Source organism: Labeo rohita, chromosome 5 (assembly GCF_022985175.1).
Source record: "Labeo rohita strain BAU-BD-2019 chromosome 5, IGBB_LRoh.1.0, whole genome shotgun sequence".
Lineage (NCBI taxonomy): Eukaryota > Metazoa > Chordata > Actinopteri > Cypriniformes > Cyprinidae > Labeo > Labeo rohita.
Genome location: NC_066873.1, coordinates 19,387,802 through 19,407,313, shown reverse-complemented (window position 1 = coordinate 19,407,313; position 19,512 = coordinate 19,387,802). Strand labels below are relative to the sequence as shown.

Below are 19,512 nucleotides of genomic sequence, written 5' to 3'. Positions count from 1 at the left end.
TTATCTGCACTCATTTCGTATATACAGTACAGTCATCTGATGTGTCTTGAAGGCAGCATTCCACCTGTCATTCATTTCAGCCATGATCATCACTGTACCCGCTGTTGTAATGTGCTGTGAGTCACGCTGTTGAGCTGTTAGGTGATATTCTCTCTCTTCTTTCTTTCTCACTTTTCCTTGTTAGCTTCTCGCTTTCTCTTTTACACCCCTTCCCTGCAAACTCACTCACTCTCTCTGTCTATCTCTCTATCTATCAGAGCTTTATTAGTACGGTGGTCTGATAATACTGTGCAGATGAAAGGCTGACAGACTTTTATTTATCTAGCTTTACTCATTCATCTGTGTCACTGGACGCTGACGGGCCCCGCATTGCCTGTAATGTTCTGTGAGCTGCGGTTTATCCATCACTGTCATTGTCTCTTGCAGGACGGAAAGACAGCGGAGGATCTCGCGATTGCAGAGCAGCAGGAGCATGTAGCAGTGCTGCTGGCCAAGCTGAAAAAGGTGTGACTCTTTGTTTATTATTCATCTCACTGAGACTCAAGAGACGTTCATTTGCATTACATGAATGCTTTAAGGCTTTTGAGAGCCTTGCTGTATTTTACATGACACTTGCAGGAGATGTTTGTTTTACTCAATAATGACTCTCATCCCTCTGAAATGTATGCTGATTTTGATTATCATTTTAACCCATTGATCTGCTTTTGGTTTGAGTGATACTGGGTAACTGGGCTTGAATCCTTTTAATGCTTCAATCACTCGGACCAGACATTAAGGTTAAAGTCAAAACTTGACATACACCTTGCAGAATCTGCAAAACTTTAATTATTTTATCAAAATAAGAGGGATCATACAAAATGCATGTTATTTTTTATTTAGTACTGACCTGAATAATATATTTTACATAAAAGACGTTCACATATAGTCCACAAGAGAAAATTCATATTTTATAAAAATGACCCCGTCCAAAAGTTTACATACGCTTGATTCTTAATACTTTGTTACCTGAATGATACACAGCTGGGGGTTTTTTAGTGATAGTTGTTCATGAGTCCCTTGTTCTGAACAGTTAAACTGCCCACTGTTCTTCAGACAAATCCTTCAGGTCCCACAGATTCTTTGGTTTTTCAGCATTTCAGCAAAAATGCTGAAAATCCAAAGAATTTGTAGAAATTTTTCTGAAACACAGCAGGCAGTTTAACTGTTCATAAACATACACAGGAAACACACATATATGACATCAAAAAAAATTAAAAACTTTTAGTGATTAATCGTGATTAATCATTTGACAGCACTAAAAAAACACAGCTGTGGATCATTCAGGTAACAACACAGTGTTAAAAATCAAATGTATATAAACTTTTGAACGGGGTCATTTTTATAAATTCAGCTATTATTTTTTCTTGTGGACTTTATGTTAACGTCTTTAGTGTGAAATATTTTATTCAAGGTCAGTACTAAAAAAATAACATGAATTTTATAATCTCTCTTATTTTGGTAAAATAATTAACATTTTGCAGATTCTGCAAGGTGTGTGTAAACTTTTGACCTCAACTGTATATGATTTAATTCATTCAGCATCTTGCTGTTTGATTCAGAAAGTATATTATGCTTAGTTGCAGGAATACTAGCTATTAAGATCCTATAAATTAGGATTCACTGAACATTCTCAGTCACATGACCATTATGTTATTGGTCCATATGTCATATTGTAATGCCACTGGGTTGTGTTAATTTATTTGCCCTTTGTGGCTGGTCTTACAGGACAACCATAAAAGCATTTACATCCAGCAGCTGCGGCCTACACAGACCCTCCAACCTCGTGTCAAACTCAAGCTGTTCGGCCACTCGGGAGCAGGGAAGAGCACTCTGATCGAATCTTTGAAGTGTGGCATCTTGCGGAGCTTCTTCAGGAGGAGAAGGACCAGGTTGACCAACCCTGTTCGGCACCCAGCCTCACCTGTCACCTCCAAACCTGCAGGTAGGGTGATAGGGAGATATGTGTTTATTCTTTATCTATAGAAAAACTTCAAATAAAAGGAATTGTTCATCCAAGATGTAGATGAGTTTATTTCTTCATTGCAACATATTTGGAGAAATGTAGCAATACATCACTCGCTCACTAATGGATTCCAATGTTTTGATGAAAAAACAAATTAATCTACATCTTGGATGGTCTGAGGGTGAGGACATTTTCAGCAAATTTTCATTTTTTGGTGAACTATTCCTTTAAGCTTGGAAACTTGGAGTATGGAGCTTTGTTCTGAGAACTTGTTCACTTTCCTCAATCATTCCCAGATTAACGCGTCATATAGCGCTATCCTTGGAAGGCGCAATCACGTCAATGTAATGCTTTACACAAGAAGCTAACTTTTTTTCTCACAAATACCGTCACTGCCAAATTGAGGAAGTCGTCTCTGGGTTTCTGTGAGAAAAGTTTTTGAAAGAACCAAAGTTCAGTGGAAAGCGTTGATTGTGCGAGACATATGCAGCACGGTGTGACTAACACGTTTGCAAGGTATAAAAAAGAGTTTGAGTCATCAGACTCTTTCATGTTATTCCTACAAACTAAAATGGCTCTTAGCACTTCTGTGTTTTTTTTTTTCAGGAATTTTGTTTTTTCCAGCTGAACTGTTTTATTTATGGATATATGTGGTGATAGTGGCTCATCTCTTGTAAAGTTTTTTTTTTAACGTACAATCTTTGTTGATTACCAGCCCATATTTTTAACCACTAGGCAACAGTTCCCCTACTATTACACAGAGATTTTTTGTGTATGTGTATGTTTTGTTTTGTTTTTTTAAACTGAGATTTATCACAGTTAAAAAAAATTGTGATAGTTGTTCGAGTCCCTTTTTTGTCCTGAACAGTTAAACTGCTGCTGTTCTTCAGAAAAAAATCCTTCAGGTCCCACAAATTCTTTGATTTTTCAGCATTTTTGTGTATTTGAACTCTTTCCAACAATGACTATATGATTTTGAGATCCATCTTTTCACACTGAGGGCAACTGAGGGACTCATATGCAACTATTACAGAAGGTTCAAACACTCACTGATGCTCCAGAAGAAAACCCAAGGCATTAAGAGCCGGGGGTGAAAACCTTTTGAATGTGAAGATCTGGGTAAATTTAACTTATTTTGTCTTCTGAGAAACAAGTAAGTATCTTCTGTAGCTTCTTAAGGGCAGTAATAAATGAAAAAGAAAATGGTATTTGGGCGAAATAAGAAGAATACAGATATCTTCATTCTTTTCGTAAGTTTACACTGCTGCCTCTTAATGCATTGTTTTTCGTTCTGGAGCATCAGTGAGTGTTTGAACCTTCTGTAATAGTTGCATATGAGTCCCTCAGTTGTCCACAGTGTGAAAAGATGAATCTTAAAATCATACATTCACTGTTGGAAAAGGTTCAAATACACAAAAATGCTGAAAAATCAAAGAATTTGTGGGACCTGAAGGATTTTTCTGAAGAACAGCAGTCAGTTTAACTGTTCAGGACAAACAAGGGACTCGTGAACAACTATCACTAAATTAAAAAACACAGCTGTGGATCATTCAGGTAACAACACAGTATTAAGAATCAAGTGTATGTAAACTTTTGAACGGGGTCATTTTTATAAATTCAACTATTATTTTCTCATGTGTCCTCAGTGTGAAAATCTTTACTACAAGTAAACAAATTTTATTTGAAATATCTTAATCAGGTCAGTACTAAATGAAAAAAATAACATGCATTTTGTATGATCCCTCTTGTTTTAGTAAAATAATTAACATTTTGCATATTCTGCAAGGTGTATGTAAAATTTTGACCTCAACTGTATATGTATGAGAAAAAGGGAACCTTTATTTAAATGTGTATTTTTTCTGTCAACACTGGAAAAGCTGGAATCAGGCCTTCAGTAAGAGCTCCCCCATGTGGTGGGTTTCCACATTTCATGAAATGATTTCAAACAGCTTATTTCAGTATTTTATTTTATAAACCCTCAAATAATATACATCATTTATCATTTATTTGTTATCAGTTATAAGAAGTCAGTTCCATCTTGTTTACAGTCTTTCTTTTTTTTTTTTTTTTGGCTTCCCTGTTTGTGTGTTGTGTGCCTGTAGTGTCTGTCAGCATCTCTAACCTGTACCCAGGCTGTGAGAATGTCAGTGTGCGTAGCCGCAGTATGATGTTTGAACCCAGTTTGACTAAAGGAGTGCTGGAGGTCTTTAGTCCTGTTCATAACGCTCTGTCCACGGCGGACGACACCGCCACCAAAGCCATCGACATCCAGAATGCCAATGTCAACGGTAAGAGTTGTTTATAATAGATTTTTAGCACCTTTAAGGAGTAGTTACATTTTATTTTCATCTATACTATACATTTTGTTGTTGAGTTGTTGTTGTTGTTATTTGGGCCAGAATGATTTTTTTTTAAATAAGCCTCACCAATGCTCGTCAAGGCTACATTTATTTAATCAGAAATACTGTAAAATAGATATAGTAAAGACCATTCGTTTTCTATTTTAATATATTTTAAAATGTCATATATTCCTGTGATGGCTACATTTTCAGCAGCCATCACTATAGTCTTCATTGTCATATCATTCTTCTGAAATTATTTTATTTTTTTTTTTCCGGTGCTCAAGAAACATTTCTTAACATCAATGTTAAAAACAGTTGTGGTGCATAATATTTGTGTGGAAACTGTAATACATTTTTTGATGTATAGAAAGATCAAAAGAACAGCATTTATTTGAAATAGAAATCTTTTGTAACATTATAAATGCCTTCACTGTCACTTTTGATCTATTTAATGCATGCTTGCTAAGTAAAAGCATTTATTTCTTTTCAAAAAGATCCTTCTTCCCCCAAACCTTTAAACAATATTGTGTATTTTTTTGTTTTATGTATTGTATTATTCAATCTTTTTTAGGTGTTGGAGACTTCAGTATATGGGAGTTCTCTGGTAATCCCGTCTACTATTGCTCATATGACTACTTTGCTGCGAATGACGCCTCAGCCATTCATGTGGTCTTGTTCAGCCTGGAGGAGCCTTACGAGACTCAACTCAACCAGGTCACATTCTGGCTCAACTGCCTGAAGGCTCTAATGCTGCCAGAGGACAACATCGGTATGTGCGTCTCCTGAGACTATAGTGTACAATGTATGGATTTTTTTTTCTCCTTTGTAGAGGGCTTTCCATTACAGTAATTACAGGGATCAGCTGAAGCTGTGAAGTCTGTGATTAAGAGGTCCAAGGAGCAGTTATGAATGTTTTCTTGGTTACCATATCATAGCCGTAGTTATGTTGCATAGTGTAATTGAATTTAATATATCTATATATTTGTATTGAACGTTTATGGAGCAACAGATTTTGTGTGAAAATAAATCATACAAGTTGCTCATTTTGTTTAAAAAACTTTTAAATGGATGAGGTGGCAAGGGGGGCCTTTTACCCCACATACAGGGTAAAAGGCTCACCAGCGTGGGGTAACAGGCACACAGTATTGATACAAATACTTTAGCTAAAATAATGGGTTTTTTTTTAATAATGTCTAAGTTAATACTTGTTCAAAACATCACTTAAGCAAATTTTGTGCTATTTTCTGCTTATTTTGATAAAATAATTTTTGTTCAGTAAATATATATGTATATTCAAAAATTTGATCGATTCTCATTTGCTGCTTAAATCTACAACATTTATAAAAACATCAAATATTAGATCAAGCAAGGATCAGGCAAATTTGTATGTGTATCTTAAAAAAGTGGATGTTTTAGAAAGAGCTACACTACATTTTTTCTGAAAATAATACCAAAGGTGCCTTTTACCCCGGGCCAGGGCACCTTTAGCCCTGTTGTACCATATATATATATATGTGTGTGTATATATGTGTCACACACTGACCAAAATTATAAACGCAACACTTTTGTGTTTGCCCCCATTTTTCATAAGCTGAACTTAAAGGTCTAAGGTCTAAGACTTTTTCTATGTACACAAAAGGCCTATTTCTCTCAAATATTGCTCACAAATCTGTCTAAATCTGTGTTAGCGAGCATGATTAGACAGCGTGATTATTGCACAGGTGTGCCTTAGGCTGGCCACAATAAAAGGCCACTCTAAAATGTGCAGTTTTATCACACAGAACAATGCCACAGATGTCGCAAGTTTTAAGGGAGCATGCAATTGGCATGCTGACTGCAGGAATGTTGCCCGTGAATTTAATGTTCATTTCTCTACCATAAGCCGTCTCCAAAGGTGTTTCAGAGAATTTGACAGTACATCCAACCGGCCTCACAATCGCAGGCCACATGTAACCACACCAGCCCAGGACATCCATATCCATCATCTTTACCTCCAAGATCGTCTGAGACCAGCCACCCGGACAGCTGCTGCAGCAATCAGTTTGCATAACCAAGGAATTTCTGCACAAACTGTCAGAAACCATCTCAGGGAAGCTCATCTGCATGCTCGACCTGACTGCAGTTCGTCGTCGTAACCGACTTGAGTGGGCAAAAGCTCACATTCAGTGGCGTCTGGTACTTTGGAGAGGTGTGCTCTTCGCTGATGAATCCCGGTTTTCACTGTACAGGGCAGATGGCAGACAGCATGTATGGCGTCGCGTGAATGAGCGGTTTGCTGATGTCAACGTTATGGATCAAGTGGCCTATGGTGGCGGTGGGGTTGTGGTATGGGCAGGCATATGTTATGGACAGCGATCACGGGTGCATTTTATTGATGCCATTTTGCATGCACAGAGATACCGTGACGAGACACTGAGGCCCATTGTTGTGCCATTCATCCACGACCATCACCTCATGTTGCAGCATGATAATGCATGGCCCCACGTTGCAAGGATCTGTACACAATTCCTGGAAGCTGAAAACATCCCAGTTCTTGCATGGCCAGCATAATCACCAGACATGTCACCCATTGAGCATGTTTGGGATGCTCTGGATCGGCGTATACAACAGCGTGTTCCAGTTCCTGCTAAGATCCAGTAACTTCGCACAGCCATTGAAGAGGAGTAGACCAACATTCCACAGGCCACAATCCACAACCTGATCAACTCTATGTGAAGGAAATGTGTTGCACTACGTGGGGCAAATGGTGGTCACACCAGATACTGGTTTTCGGACCCCCCGGACCCCCGGACCCTGGACCCCCCAAATACAGAAAAACTGCACATTTTAGAGTGGCCTTTTATTACACCTGTGCAATAATCATGCTGTCTAATCAGCATCTTGATATGCCACACCTGTGAAGTGGATGGATTAAGGCAAAGGAGAAGTGCTCACTAACACAGATTTAGACAGATTTGTGAACAATATTTGAGAGAAATAGGCCTGTTGTGTACATAGAAGAAGTCTTAGAACTTTGAGTTTAGCTCATGAAAAATGGGGGCAAAAACAAAATTGCTGCATTTATAATTTTAGTCAGTATATTAGTTGCTTTATTTCCATCCCATGTCATTCAACACAAGTCTATAATTGGCAAACATTTTTTTTACCAATCTATACGAGGCCCATTCACACAGAATGCATTCTCACATTCTATCTGCACTATTTTTGCTTGATTTCTCTGTGTACATGCGCTAGATGGATGTTTTGACTACTGCATCATGTCTTGCTGTTTTCACACCATGAGCACCATTTATTTGTTCCCCGACGAGTTAAAAGCAGTTCTACTTTTGAAAACATCTTGAGACCCCTTGCATTCCCTTTGAGCTACCTGTGTAGCTGTTTTTGAACAAGTTTCACATTAGTTAGTTATTTTTAACACATTATTTTTGAATATAATTATTTGTATTGAATTAACAAGTTAAATTGACAGTTCTATGAAAGAAATTAGCTCATGCATGCAGTTTTGCTCTCTGTGTATCACTGTTTCACTGTTCTCCATTCTGTGTGCTTCATTAATGCTGTTTGTAGTTTTCTCATTCTTGTCTTTCTCAAACTCTCTCTGGTAATTTCAGCCTGGCTTGCCTTTGCTTTCACTGTAGTGATGGTTGATGAATGTGTAAGTACTGTAGCAGGCACATCCATAGTGCTATGGATAATGCCAAAAGAGACTTCATTAGACTTGATCTAGGAATCTAGTTCTTGGTCTGTGCTTCTCAAATAGTTGAGTTGAGAGTTGAAATTATGCATTGAGATCAAAAATGTTCGAAATAGACACATAAATAGCTTCTCTGTTGCATCCACAGCCTTTGGAGGGAAGATCAGGAATCCACTGCGTGTGGTCCTGGTGGCCACACATGCTGACATTGTCAATCTGCCCCGATCGTTTGGGGGAGAGTTCAGCTATGACAAAGAGAGATCTCTACTTAAGGAAGTCAGAAACAGGTGATTAAATCAATACAAACTGTCAATTTCAAGCTATGAGAACTACAAGGACAATATGTGATCATTTTAGTAGGACTGATTGGATCATACTGATTAAAGTGATTTGATAGATAAGCCAAACTAATTAGCTGAGTAGATCTACTCAGTTTGTTTTTATTAAACTGATTATAATGCAGTGTTTTTTCCCCTCTCAGGTTTGGAAATGATCTGCTCATTGCCGAGAAGCTCTTTGTCATGGATTCAGGAGCATCCAACTCCAAAGACATGAAGCTGCTGAGAAACCTTCTGTTGGAGCTCCGCAACACCATCATCTCTGTAAGATTGTTCTCCGTTCTGCTACACATCCCAGTTCTTATCATTTCAACTACATAAAAATGTACTATTGGCGTTAAATGACTGGAAACACTCACTTTTTTGATTCTGATCTGGGTCTGATCTCTATAATAAAGCTCTCTTCTTTTCTTCACCATGTCACATAACGGGAACACACAGATATGCACATTCTCTCTCAGAAAAACACCATATCAAACACTGACACTCAGATCCCTCGCTAATACATTCTGCTCGTTCTCCTCCTACATCTTGCTCTCCGTCTCTTTCACTCCTACACATACCTGTAGAGATTTCTTTCTTATCTGCTGTGATATTGTGTCTGGATTTTTGTGTATATTATAAAGGAAAATTACTATTCAACAAAGTAATTACTATAGTTTTTAAATACGGTGGAGATTAAAATTAGAGAACAATTTATAAATACTTCATTTTTTCTGATATATTGTTAATCTTCATTACTCAAAATTTGAAGGAATATTAGCTGTAGGTATACACTGTTCTCCTAACATGTTTGACAACATTTCAAAAACCTTTATTTTGTGAAAGAAACAGTGATCAAAATTAGAGAACAGTAGCCACTGTAGCACGAAAAAAGATTACAACTAAAATTAGTTACAGTTGTCAGAAACTAATAGGAAGTGTAGACGCTAATTCTTTGAATGACTTCAGCACATCTGCAGATCGTATGATTTTGGTCCACAGGTTTGGTTTGGTAACTGTGGTGGGGTTCTTAGCCATACCTTTCTCAGTTAGGTTAGGTTAATTTTCAGTTAGGTTTAGATGAGGACTCTGGTCTGGCCATTTCATAGTTTCAAGGAACTGCTGTACCCATTTTGCAGTGTGCCTGGGGCATTTGTCTTGTATGAAAATTGCAGGCTGATTAGGAGATGCTTGCAAGGAAGGAACTGCAAGTTGCTGAAGGAGGTTTTGTTAACATTTGCATTCACCCTGCCATGTATCTGCATAAGAAGCTGAACTTCTGCTGCAAAAAACATCCCTCAGACCATGAGGAAAACTTCCTCCTCCACCTTTACTGACTTCTTTATGCACTTGGGCTTTAGTCTTTCCTCAGTTTGATCCCAAGAAAAACTTGCTCTCATCACTACAGTGAACTTTACACCAGTTCTGCATACAACATGCCCCTCATCAAAAGTGTGTCTAGCCTTTTGATTTTTTTTGCTGATGAGAGGTTTGGTCACTGCAGATTGTGCTTTTAGTCCAGCTTCTCTTAAACATCACGAGAACTGGCAAGCAATTCCAGCTGCAGTGTTGAACCGATTCCTTATTAAGAGTCTCCATGTCTTCTCATGCTTTGTCATATGTGGACAGCCAGCCTTTTTGGGGGACTTGAATGAATTAAGGTCATTGTAAACCTGCAATATTTGGACAACCTCCAGTCGCAGGGTTTCAGTCACCTTAGAGTGGCCCACCATTTTACAATCTCAGTGACTATTGGAGTAATCCTACCAGTTAAATAGGGTTTGTTTTATAATTAAGGAAATTAGCACCATGTGAAGGTATCTGTAAGTGTTCTCTAATTTTGATTAGAGTTTTTTTTTTTTTTTTACTGTGCTTTAAATAGGGCTGCCTCCTAATAGTTGACGAACCGCTGGTCGACAAGAAGAGGCTTGGTCGACCAAAGTTTTATTATTCGCTTAGTCGCAGGAAAAAAAAGTTAAATCCAAAGGAAATGGCAAAGTCACGCAACGCAGTCTGTGATGGACAGATTGTTAACGGCTGGTCTATGTGGTAGTATAGTACATCGGCAGGACATTCAAATGCTCACCTATCATTCATTGACCTCAAATATGGCTTTTCATTTGAAAGATGTATGTAGTAGCAACTTTGAATGGCCGCTCAATCTAATATTAACCTAGAAAAATGTGCGCTATTCAAGTGTCCCATTGGAATGTGGAAGCTGAGCAGTAGCGCACTCACTGCATGACAGATGCCGGCACTGGTGTGGTCACTTGCTCTTAAAATACTCAGTTTTGGTCATACAGATAAAAGAAACACATCTTTCGAATCTTTTAAGACTCTGCATTTAATTGTGTGCACTCCGAATAACAGCAAAACGTTGCGCTTTTGTAAAATAATGCAAGCAAACAAGATGCGCTTTCTGCCGTCTTAGTCTCTGTGAGCTTGAGCGTGGAACTCTGAAACTCTTGCTTTACAGACATGAAAAATATAGGTATAAAGAGTGAAATGTCTACTTTTAAATGAACCAATTCAAATAGAAAACAGATATTCTCAGATTATATAATCTGTATGAAACGTGCATGTAGGCGCGTCACTACTGCGGAGATGACGAGTGTCGCCAACTTCATCTCCTAAGCTGAAAACAAAGAAAGCACTAGTTTATCAATAAATTATTAAACCGTTAATGCAGTCTCCTCACTGTTTTTCCCTAACACATTCATAATTATTATATCTGCTGGTGCACTGTGGCAAGCTTTTTTGCATGAGCTTGAACACTTATTAGGCTATGTAGGCAATTAAAGGCTCATTTTTATGATTTATATGGTTTATTAATCATGCAACTAATAGTCAACTAATGTTTAAAACGAACGACTACTAGTCAACCTGAAAAATCTTTAGTTAAGGGCAGCCCTAGCTTTAGAATACAATTAATTTGAGAAATATGCTTAAAAACTTCCCTTCTACTCTTAGAATAGCTTTAAATAGGACTAAGCAATGACCGTGAAATTTAGGAAAGGAGTCTAACGGTCATTTATCAGTGGTGGTTTCTACTATAGCTCCTACTTTTAGTTATATTTAAGCAGGAGAATATCATAGAAACCTGGGGGTCTGTTCTTTTGACTTGGGCCAAAAAGAAATTACCTAGCAACCACTCAGAACAACTAGTATTTTTCAGAAATGTAAAATTGCTTTTCTCTCTGTCGTTTTCACAGACCTGCAGGCCGATGACTCAGCTGGCAGAGAAGCTGTTGTCCACTCTGCCTTCCTGGCGGAAACTAAATGGGCCAAACCAGCTGATGTCATGGCAACAGTTTGTTGTGGATGTGCAAGAACAAATCAACCCTCTAGCCAGCGAAGAGGATCTGCGGGAACTGGCTTCACAACTTCACAGCATGGGAGAGGTGTGTGTGCGTGGGTGGGCGACGCAGTGAACGTGTGAGAGTGTGACGATGAACAGATGAATAAATATGTATGCGTGTTTGAATTATGGGTATATTGCTGTGGGTATAGTTTAAGTATTTGAAGCAGTTGCACTGTATCATTAATTAAAATGATTATTTTCATACATTATGCTATACTATGCTACACGCCCCCGCTATTATTGCCACGTCCATTACTTTAAAACCACTCGAAGTATACAATGCAGAACATCTACAAACATGTTTTTATGTGGATTCAAATGAGTTGGTGGGTGTCAGCGACTGAATAGGGGCCTTTGCAGTCTATTGCCCACCCACAACCATTACAACAACAGCTTCACCGATAGAGAGAACAGGTGAATGAGTCATTCTCATCAATATTAGTCATTTGTGTTTGCAGCAGCAACACTTAAACACATTTTAGGGATGTTGATGGGCTGAAATGCCATGCTGTGATTCAGCTTTATTAACATTTACTTACATAAGATACTCTGTTTAAGGGGCTTCAGCTCCCCTGTATTTAACCTCAGCCCTTATAAAATCTGTTATGTCATTTCTTTTCAATGAATAGTTCACACAAAAATAACAATTCATGTCAGCCTATATGACTTACATTACCAGTCAAAAGTTTTTGAACAGTAAGATTTTTAAAGAAGTCTCTTTTGCTCACCAAGCCTGCATTTATTTGATCCAAAATATAGCAAAAGCAGTAATATTGTGAACTATCTTTTACTATTCAAAATAACTGATCTCTACTTAAATTTATTTTAAAATGTAATTTATTTCTGTGATCAAAGCTACATTTTCAGCATCATTACTCCAATCTTCAGTGTCAGATGATCTTTCAGAAATCATTCCAGAAATCATTCCAACAAAGACATTTATAATGTTACAAAAGATTTATATTTCAGTTAAATGCTGTTCCTCTGAACTTTCTATTCATCGAAGAAACCTAAAACAATTCTACTCGGCTGTTTTCAACATAATAATAATAATAGAATATTAGAATGATTTCTGAAGGATCATGTGTCTGGAGTAATGATGCAAAAATCAGCTTTGAAATTACAGGAATAAATTACATTTTAAAATCTATTAAAATAGAAAACAGTTATTTTAAATAGTAAAAGTAATTCAAAATAACTGTTTTTGCTGTACTTCGAATCAAATAAAAGCAGGCTTGGTGAGCAGAAGAGACTTTTTCAAAAAACATTTTTAAAAAATCTTCGAAAAAATGCATGAGAATCTGGGTCTCCAAGCTCCAAAAAAACCAAAAAAAAACACTGTATAAATCATGTTTCATAAAAGATTAGCATACAACCTGTTTGCTGTATTCCAAGTCGTCTGAATTCATAAAATTTCTCTGAATAATGAACCGACCCAAATTTAAGGCATTACAAGTGTGCCTACTTAACTGGTGATTTACTGACATCTACTGATGATTTAGTACATTTATTTGAAAAAGAATAAGAGAGTTGAATCTAGGAGTGTGCTATAATGACAAAAATGATATATTGATATTTTCTGGGATTTTGTCAGTAACAATAATTAGATGATATTTTGAGCTGAGCGTGTTATTGTGCTAGTACATTGACAGACTTAGGACTGCTGTGGGCAGCTGCCTCCCAAACATTTCTTTCATTTAACATATTTAATATTGGGACATCCAAGTTATTTGACATATTTGAACATTCAAAAAAAAGTAACACAATAGTTACTCTCCCTGGTAATTAGTTACTTTTATAATAGTAACTATAACTAGTAACTATAATTATAACTAGTAACTATAAGTATAACTAGTAACTATAACTAACTACTAGTAACTATAACTAATTACTTTTTTAAAGTAACATGCCCAACACTGGTAGTAACCTACATCTCATAGTGTAATGAGGTAATGCAACTATGCAGTATGTCTATTCAGACCAAAGTGTGTTCAGATTTTGTATTCACTATGGTCTTTATCACACAAAGCCAATTACAGAAGTAAAATTACTAGAGAACCAGTTCCGGAATTCTTCCTCTGCTTTCCACTGGAAAGGTTTTCTTGTTTTCTTTCCTGTTTAGAACACTGTTACCAATCCTTTTTATTCCCTTCTTTCTTCTAGATTAACATTATGCAGAGTGATACCATCCAGGACGTTGTCCTGTTAGACCCACGCTGGCTTTGCAGTAACGTTCTCGGCAAGCTTCTCTCGATTGAAACCCCCAAAGCGATCCACCACTACCGTGGGCGCTACCGCGTGGAAGAGCTTCAACACCTTGTCTCCGAAGGAGACATCGATGAACTCCTCCAAGTGCTTGACGCCATGGACGTATGTGCCCGCGACTTGGCCAACCCAGGAATGGTCGACATTCCCGCCCTCATTCGCACGGGTGGCCTACAGCACACCTGGACGGACGAGGAAGACGTAGAAGGTGAAGACACACTGCTTTACGGTGGAGTGCGAGTAGTTCCCGCGGAGCACTTGGCGCCGTTCCCTTGTGGAATTTTCCATAAGTTGCAGGTGAACTTATGCAGGTGGAGCCGGCAGCAGAAGCCGGAAGTCGAGGCTGAGGATGTGAGGTTGTGGAGCGGCGGAGCTCGGGTCGGACTTGGCGGCGCTGAGGCTCTGGTTCTGCTTGTGAACCACGGGCAGGGGATGGAAGTACAGTTACGAGGACCTGATTCGGATCCCGGACGTTGCTATGCTTTATTGGACACATTGTGCGGCATGGCCGAGGGGCTCTTAGCTGCCACATTACCCGGTTTGCTCACCGCCAGGCATTATCTCAGCCCTCAGCAGCTGCGGGAACACCACGGGCCTGTGATGCTCTACCAACCGAGGGACTTCTTCCGCGCTCAGGCACGAGGCGAAAACGCGCTCTCGAACACCATGGGTGGCTATCGTGAGAGCTTTGTCAGTATCGTAGCATTAGGTTGCACCCAAGTCTACAAACAAGGCAGTCTTGGTGGGGAGGTGCCGGCGGCGGAAGTCGGTCACCTGGCTCGACGCAAGCTCTGCCGCTTGCTAGACCCGCCCGATGCTCTCGGGAAGGACTGGTGTCTGCTTGCCATGAACTTGGGCCTTAGCGAGCTCGCTGCTAAATACAGTTCCGGCACCAACGGGACTCCACCCGCAGATCCCCTTTCCCTTCCCAGTCCCACAGCCACACTCCTGCAAGAGTGGAGCCAGCGGTCTGATTCAACCATAGGCGTTTTGCTCGCCAAGTTGCGAGAACTTGGCCGCCGAGACGCGGCGGATTTTCTTCTTAGAGCTGCGCCCGTGTTCCGGGTCAACTTGGAGATTCTGGGCGCCCCGCTGGAGCCCTACAGCCCGGTGTGTAATGGGGGTGGCACATCCTACAACTCCATCAGTTCCGTGATCTCTCGTTAGGACGTCGCTTGTGTCTATAGAGAAACGTGCAATTGACCGGTGGAGCGGTGGTAAATCTCAAGCTCCCTGGTTTCCTGAGACTGAAGTATTTGAATCAGATACTCTGCTCATGTCCATTTTGTTGCCCTTTGCAATCGCAATTTCTGAATGTTCATACTCGGTGTCTTTGAAAAGGTGCCTGTGCTTGTTTCCTGCAGATCTTTTATTGACAGTCTCACATTCCCAAGGTGAAACTGCAAATGGCCTTTCTTACTGAATTCTACAGTTCGCAATTACTTTTACATATTTAGACAGCTTACTCTAAATTTGATGACCGAATGATAGATCACTAAGTGCTTGGCAGCATTATTTAATAAATGACTCAAGCTATTGAGTGCCTTGAAGATGGTACGCTGTTGACAAAGAGCCATCGTTCTAGATTTCAAAATTGGATGTGGACCTCTGCAAGTATTTCAGTGTTTACCTGTCTTTTAATGAACGTATCTTTTACGCAACAATCGATTTACACTTTCTCAAACATACAAAATTGGCTAATTTGCATTTACTACCTTATTGTTATTAAAATGTGTCATTTTTCAGACAGGATTTTATTCGAATGATGAAGCACAAAATCAAAATACATGGTAAATTGCTTTTAAGTCTGGTTTCTAAAATCCCTCACATTTGTCTTATTAACACTTATAGCCTACTTGTCACATTCACTTTTGTGAAATATTACCGTTCTGACTACCTGACAAATGGAAATGATGAAATATTCCAGGCACTTACATGACAAGTAAGATCGAGTTTTTCTTTATACAAATTATGTCTGCTGCGGTGTCTTTAAGCATGATCTTTGTTACAATCGTTCAACTGTTTTTCAATATATTGTTTCACACTTACACTGTTGGGTGTTTAAGAAATTCATTTTGAACACATAGTCATGTGCATTTTTTTTACACTGGAGAATTATAAAATGCTATTTTAAGGGACTTAAATTGGGTATATGTTGACATTTGCATTGAAACTTGCAATGTGATATATTGAAGTGAACTGTAGATGGCAGCAAAGACTCAGTTACATCTAACACATGCTATAACTCTTTTGCTCTCCTACATATGAGACAGTTGCAGGTTCATCATCTTTTTTAATAATCCAGAGAACTGTTCCATGTTATATTTTGGGGCAGGTCTATCCTCCAAGCTTTCGTCATTTCCCTCACAGGCTTAAAATCACGAACTTTTCTAAAAGGGAATTGGGCATACTGTGTTCTCTCATTCCAAAAGGCACATTTTTATATTGTGATTAAGTCTATGTATTATTGAGCGCTTTCTCTGTTTAGCTGTGGTCAAGGTTCATGATTTCCCCTCTTAAGACTTTAACAGGGTACATCAGAGGGGAACTTATCCTGGTGTATTTAAGACTTGTACAGTCATCTCTTTGCACAAGACCTTCACATTATTGCTCTATTTATATTATGTTCGCATGTCTCTGAATGCCATGTCCTAATACTTCCTTCAACTTTACAATGTACTACATTTTTTTTTATAATAAATTGTTTACTCGATTCTCTCCATGTTCTTTTTGAAAAAAAAAAGTGTTGTTCATGCAATATTTTGCCATTTACATTTCTCCATTTAGAAGATTCTTAGCACAATAACAATAATGTTTTTATTAAGTGCATCCCCCAAGCTCAATCTTGCAGCAGAGAATACTATGTGAAGACATTACAGTTACAAACATTCATAAATGTAGCAAAAAATACTAAGCTATATAATAAACACAAGAAAAATAGGTTTTTAGTTGAGATTTGAAGGACGAGATGTCACAGAGATTACGATGACATAAGGAGACATGAAAATGGCAGATTCCTTGGTCTAAATTATGTCATTTGTCAATAAACCTGTACCCGTAATGCATAATCTGATTTTACCAAGTATGATATGTTCCTGGATCAGCATCTTTGTTGACCCTGGAACAACATTGTGATTAACCAGTCAGATTTGAAAAAACAGTTTATAGTTTTTGTGAAGTTTAGGCTTACAATCAGTGTTTGGTCCTTGTACATCAGTGTCATTCATCTATCATTTTCTCTGATTTTAGGGATTACTCATGGGTAAGGTTAGGTTTAGGTGTAAGGATGTCAAGAATTAATTTTTGGATTAAAATGTTGTTCCAGGGTCAACAAAATATGTTGACCCAGGAACACATCTAACTCAGCAAAATCAGGACGTGCCCCAGTGACAGCCTACACTACCTGTCAAATTTTTAAAGTCTCTTCTGCTCACCAAGCCTGCATTTATTTGAAAGTACAACACAATTTTGAAATAGTTTTACTATTTAAAACAACTCTTTTCTATTTGAATATATTTAAAAATGTATTTTATTCCTGTGATCAAAGCTACATTTTCAGCATCATTACTCCAGTCTTCAGTGTCACCTGATCCTTCAGAAATCATTCTAATATGCTGATTTGCTGTTTAAGAACCATTATTATTGTTATTATCAGTATTTATTATTTTGATGAATAGAAAGATCCAAAGAGCATTTATCTAAAATAAAAAAACATTTGTAACATTCCATACTTCCATACACTATAACATTCCAAAGATTGGAGTCAATATAAAGATTTCTATTTCAGATAAATGCTGTTTTTCTGAACTTTCTATTTATCAAAGAAACCTGAAGAATATTATACTCAGCTGTTTTCCTCATACTAATAATAATAAATGTTTTTGAGCAGCAAATCAGAACGTTAGAATGATTTCTGCAGGATCATGTGACTGGAGTAATGATGCAAAAAATTCACCTTTGAAATCACAATTAAAATTACATTTTAAAATACATTCAAATAGAAAACAATGATTTTAAGTAGTAAAAAATATTTCAGAATTTTAGTTTTTACTGTACTTTGGATCAAATAAACGCAGGCTTGGTGAGCAGAAGAGACTTCTTTTAAAAAAGACATTAAAAATCCTACTGTTCAAAAACTTTTGACTGGTAGCGTAGGTATTTTAAAGTTTTCTCAAACACTTCAAACTGCCCTGCAGTGAATTCTCTGTAAAATGCTTCCACATGTATGCTTCCACTGAAGCCTTCAATTCAGCCGTGAAAAGCAGAGCCTGCTAAAAATTCACTGAAAATGACAATGATGACATTGCTGCAGATGAATGATTAGTCATGTGCTAGTTTTTTGTTTTTTTTTTGAGACGTCAGTGTGTGGCATGACTGAGCTTGAGCATTATTCAGCAACGGAACTGCCGCACCTTTATTTCAACATGACATATAGAAGCTTTTTTTATTTTACAGTTCTGTTTTTGATAAGGTTTACTGATGGTTTAAAAAAGGCAAAATTACTATTTAGTTACTGTAGTCATAATTTTCAGAGTCATGAGTGATAGCGTAGGCCTATATGTTGCACACACTTGATCAATGTACTTCTTTTAACTTCTTTTTGATCATTGCTGGAAGCGCTGGGGTGATAGGCTTAAGTGATAACTGAGCAATCTTCACATCTATAGCAACTGTGTTCTTCATGTGACAGACGAGGCCATTAATCAGTCTGTTTTCCCCTTTGTTGGTATGTGGATTCAACAGCGCTCTAACTCCGGCCTGCCACAGATCTTAACAGTAAACGTAAACAATGTGGAATGTTGTTACACAGTCAAGTTATAGAACTAGATAACCTGCACAGACGTCCTCACATTGACATACTGATAATAAATTCAATATACAATGGTTTTGGTGTTCTGATGATGCTTGACCAGAATCATGCAAGTTCACTGCATTCATATTGTTCATTGGGTGTGTTCCTTGTGAATTACAGATTAAAATAGAGACCATTTTGTTTTATAATCTTGCGAGTTATCTTAATCTTTGTCATTTTAAAAATATTTATTCACAAATAATCTAGAATCTTGGTTTGCTTGACTCAGCATTAAAAGACATCTGACATTTACATAACAATAGTTGTAGTTGTGTGAACAGCTTGTTTTGAAAACTGAGGAGGCATAAGCACTCCTAGCTGGTTGATAATAGATAAGTAACTGAAATGTTTATGATTTCCGTACGACAGTGCTGTGAATGGATTAAACAGGAAGAAAAATATATCGTTGCATAAAAAATTGATCAATCTGTATCAAATTTAAAACGTAGTTGACAAATAAATAGTAACTAATATACCGTATTGGCTGTTAACTTGTGCTTTTAAAACATTAAATTACATACATTTATGAACATAAATGTTTTTATTTTATGCTGATTAGGGTTTTTTTTATTATTATTATTAGATAGCAAGATGTTTTTCTCTATGAGTAAGACTGTCGGCCGGGAAGCCATCACGTGCAAGCAGATCACACGCTCTGACGTGTTCATCGGGGGCG

The 19,512-nt window shown here is 37.8% G+C and overlaps 1 protein-coding gene across 2 annotated transcripts in view; it reads left to right on the top strand.

Annotated features, from left to right (window-relative positions):
• Nucleotides 1-16,697, top strand: part of dapk1 (death-associated protein kinase 1) — an 89,674-nt gene extending 72,977 nt beyond the window's left edge. For both annotated transcript variants that reach the window (XM_051111253.1, XM_051111254.1), the window contains exons 19-26: nucleotides 427-504; nucleotides 1,765-1,981; nucleotides 4,105-4,290; nucleotides 4,916-5,113; nucleotides 8,187-8,325; nucleotides 8,520-8,640; nucleotides 11,571-11,759; nucleotides 13,883-16,697. In XM_051111253.1, coding sequence (XP_050967210.1) covers nucleotides 427-504; nucleotides 1,765-1,981; nucleotides 4,105-4,290; nucleotides 4,916-5,113; nucleotides 8,187-8,325; nucleotides 8,520-8,640; nucleotides 11,571-11,759; nucleotides 13,883-15,151 — 2,397 coding nt within the window. In that variant the 3' untranslated portion in view covers nucleotides 15,152-16,697. The remainder of the gene's footprint in view (nucleotides 1-426; nucleotides 505-1,764; nucleotides 1,982-4,104; nucleotides 4,291-4,915; nucleotides 5,114-8,186; nucleotides 8,326-8,519; nucleotides 8,641-11,570; nucleotides 11,760-13,882) is intronic.
• Nucleotides 16,698-19,512: the final 2,815 nt, after the last annotated feature.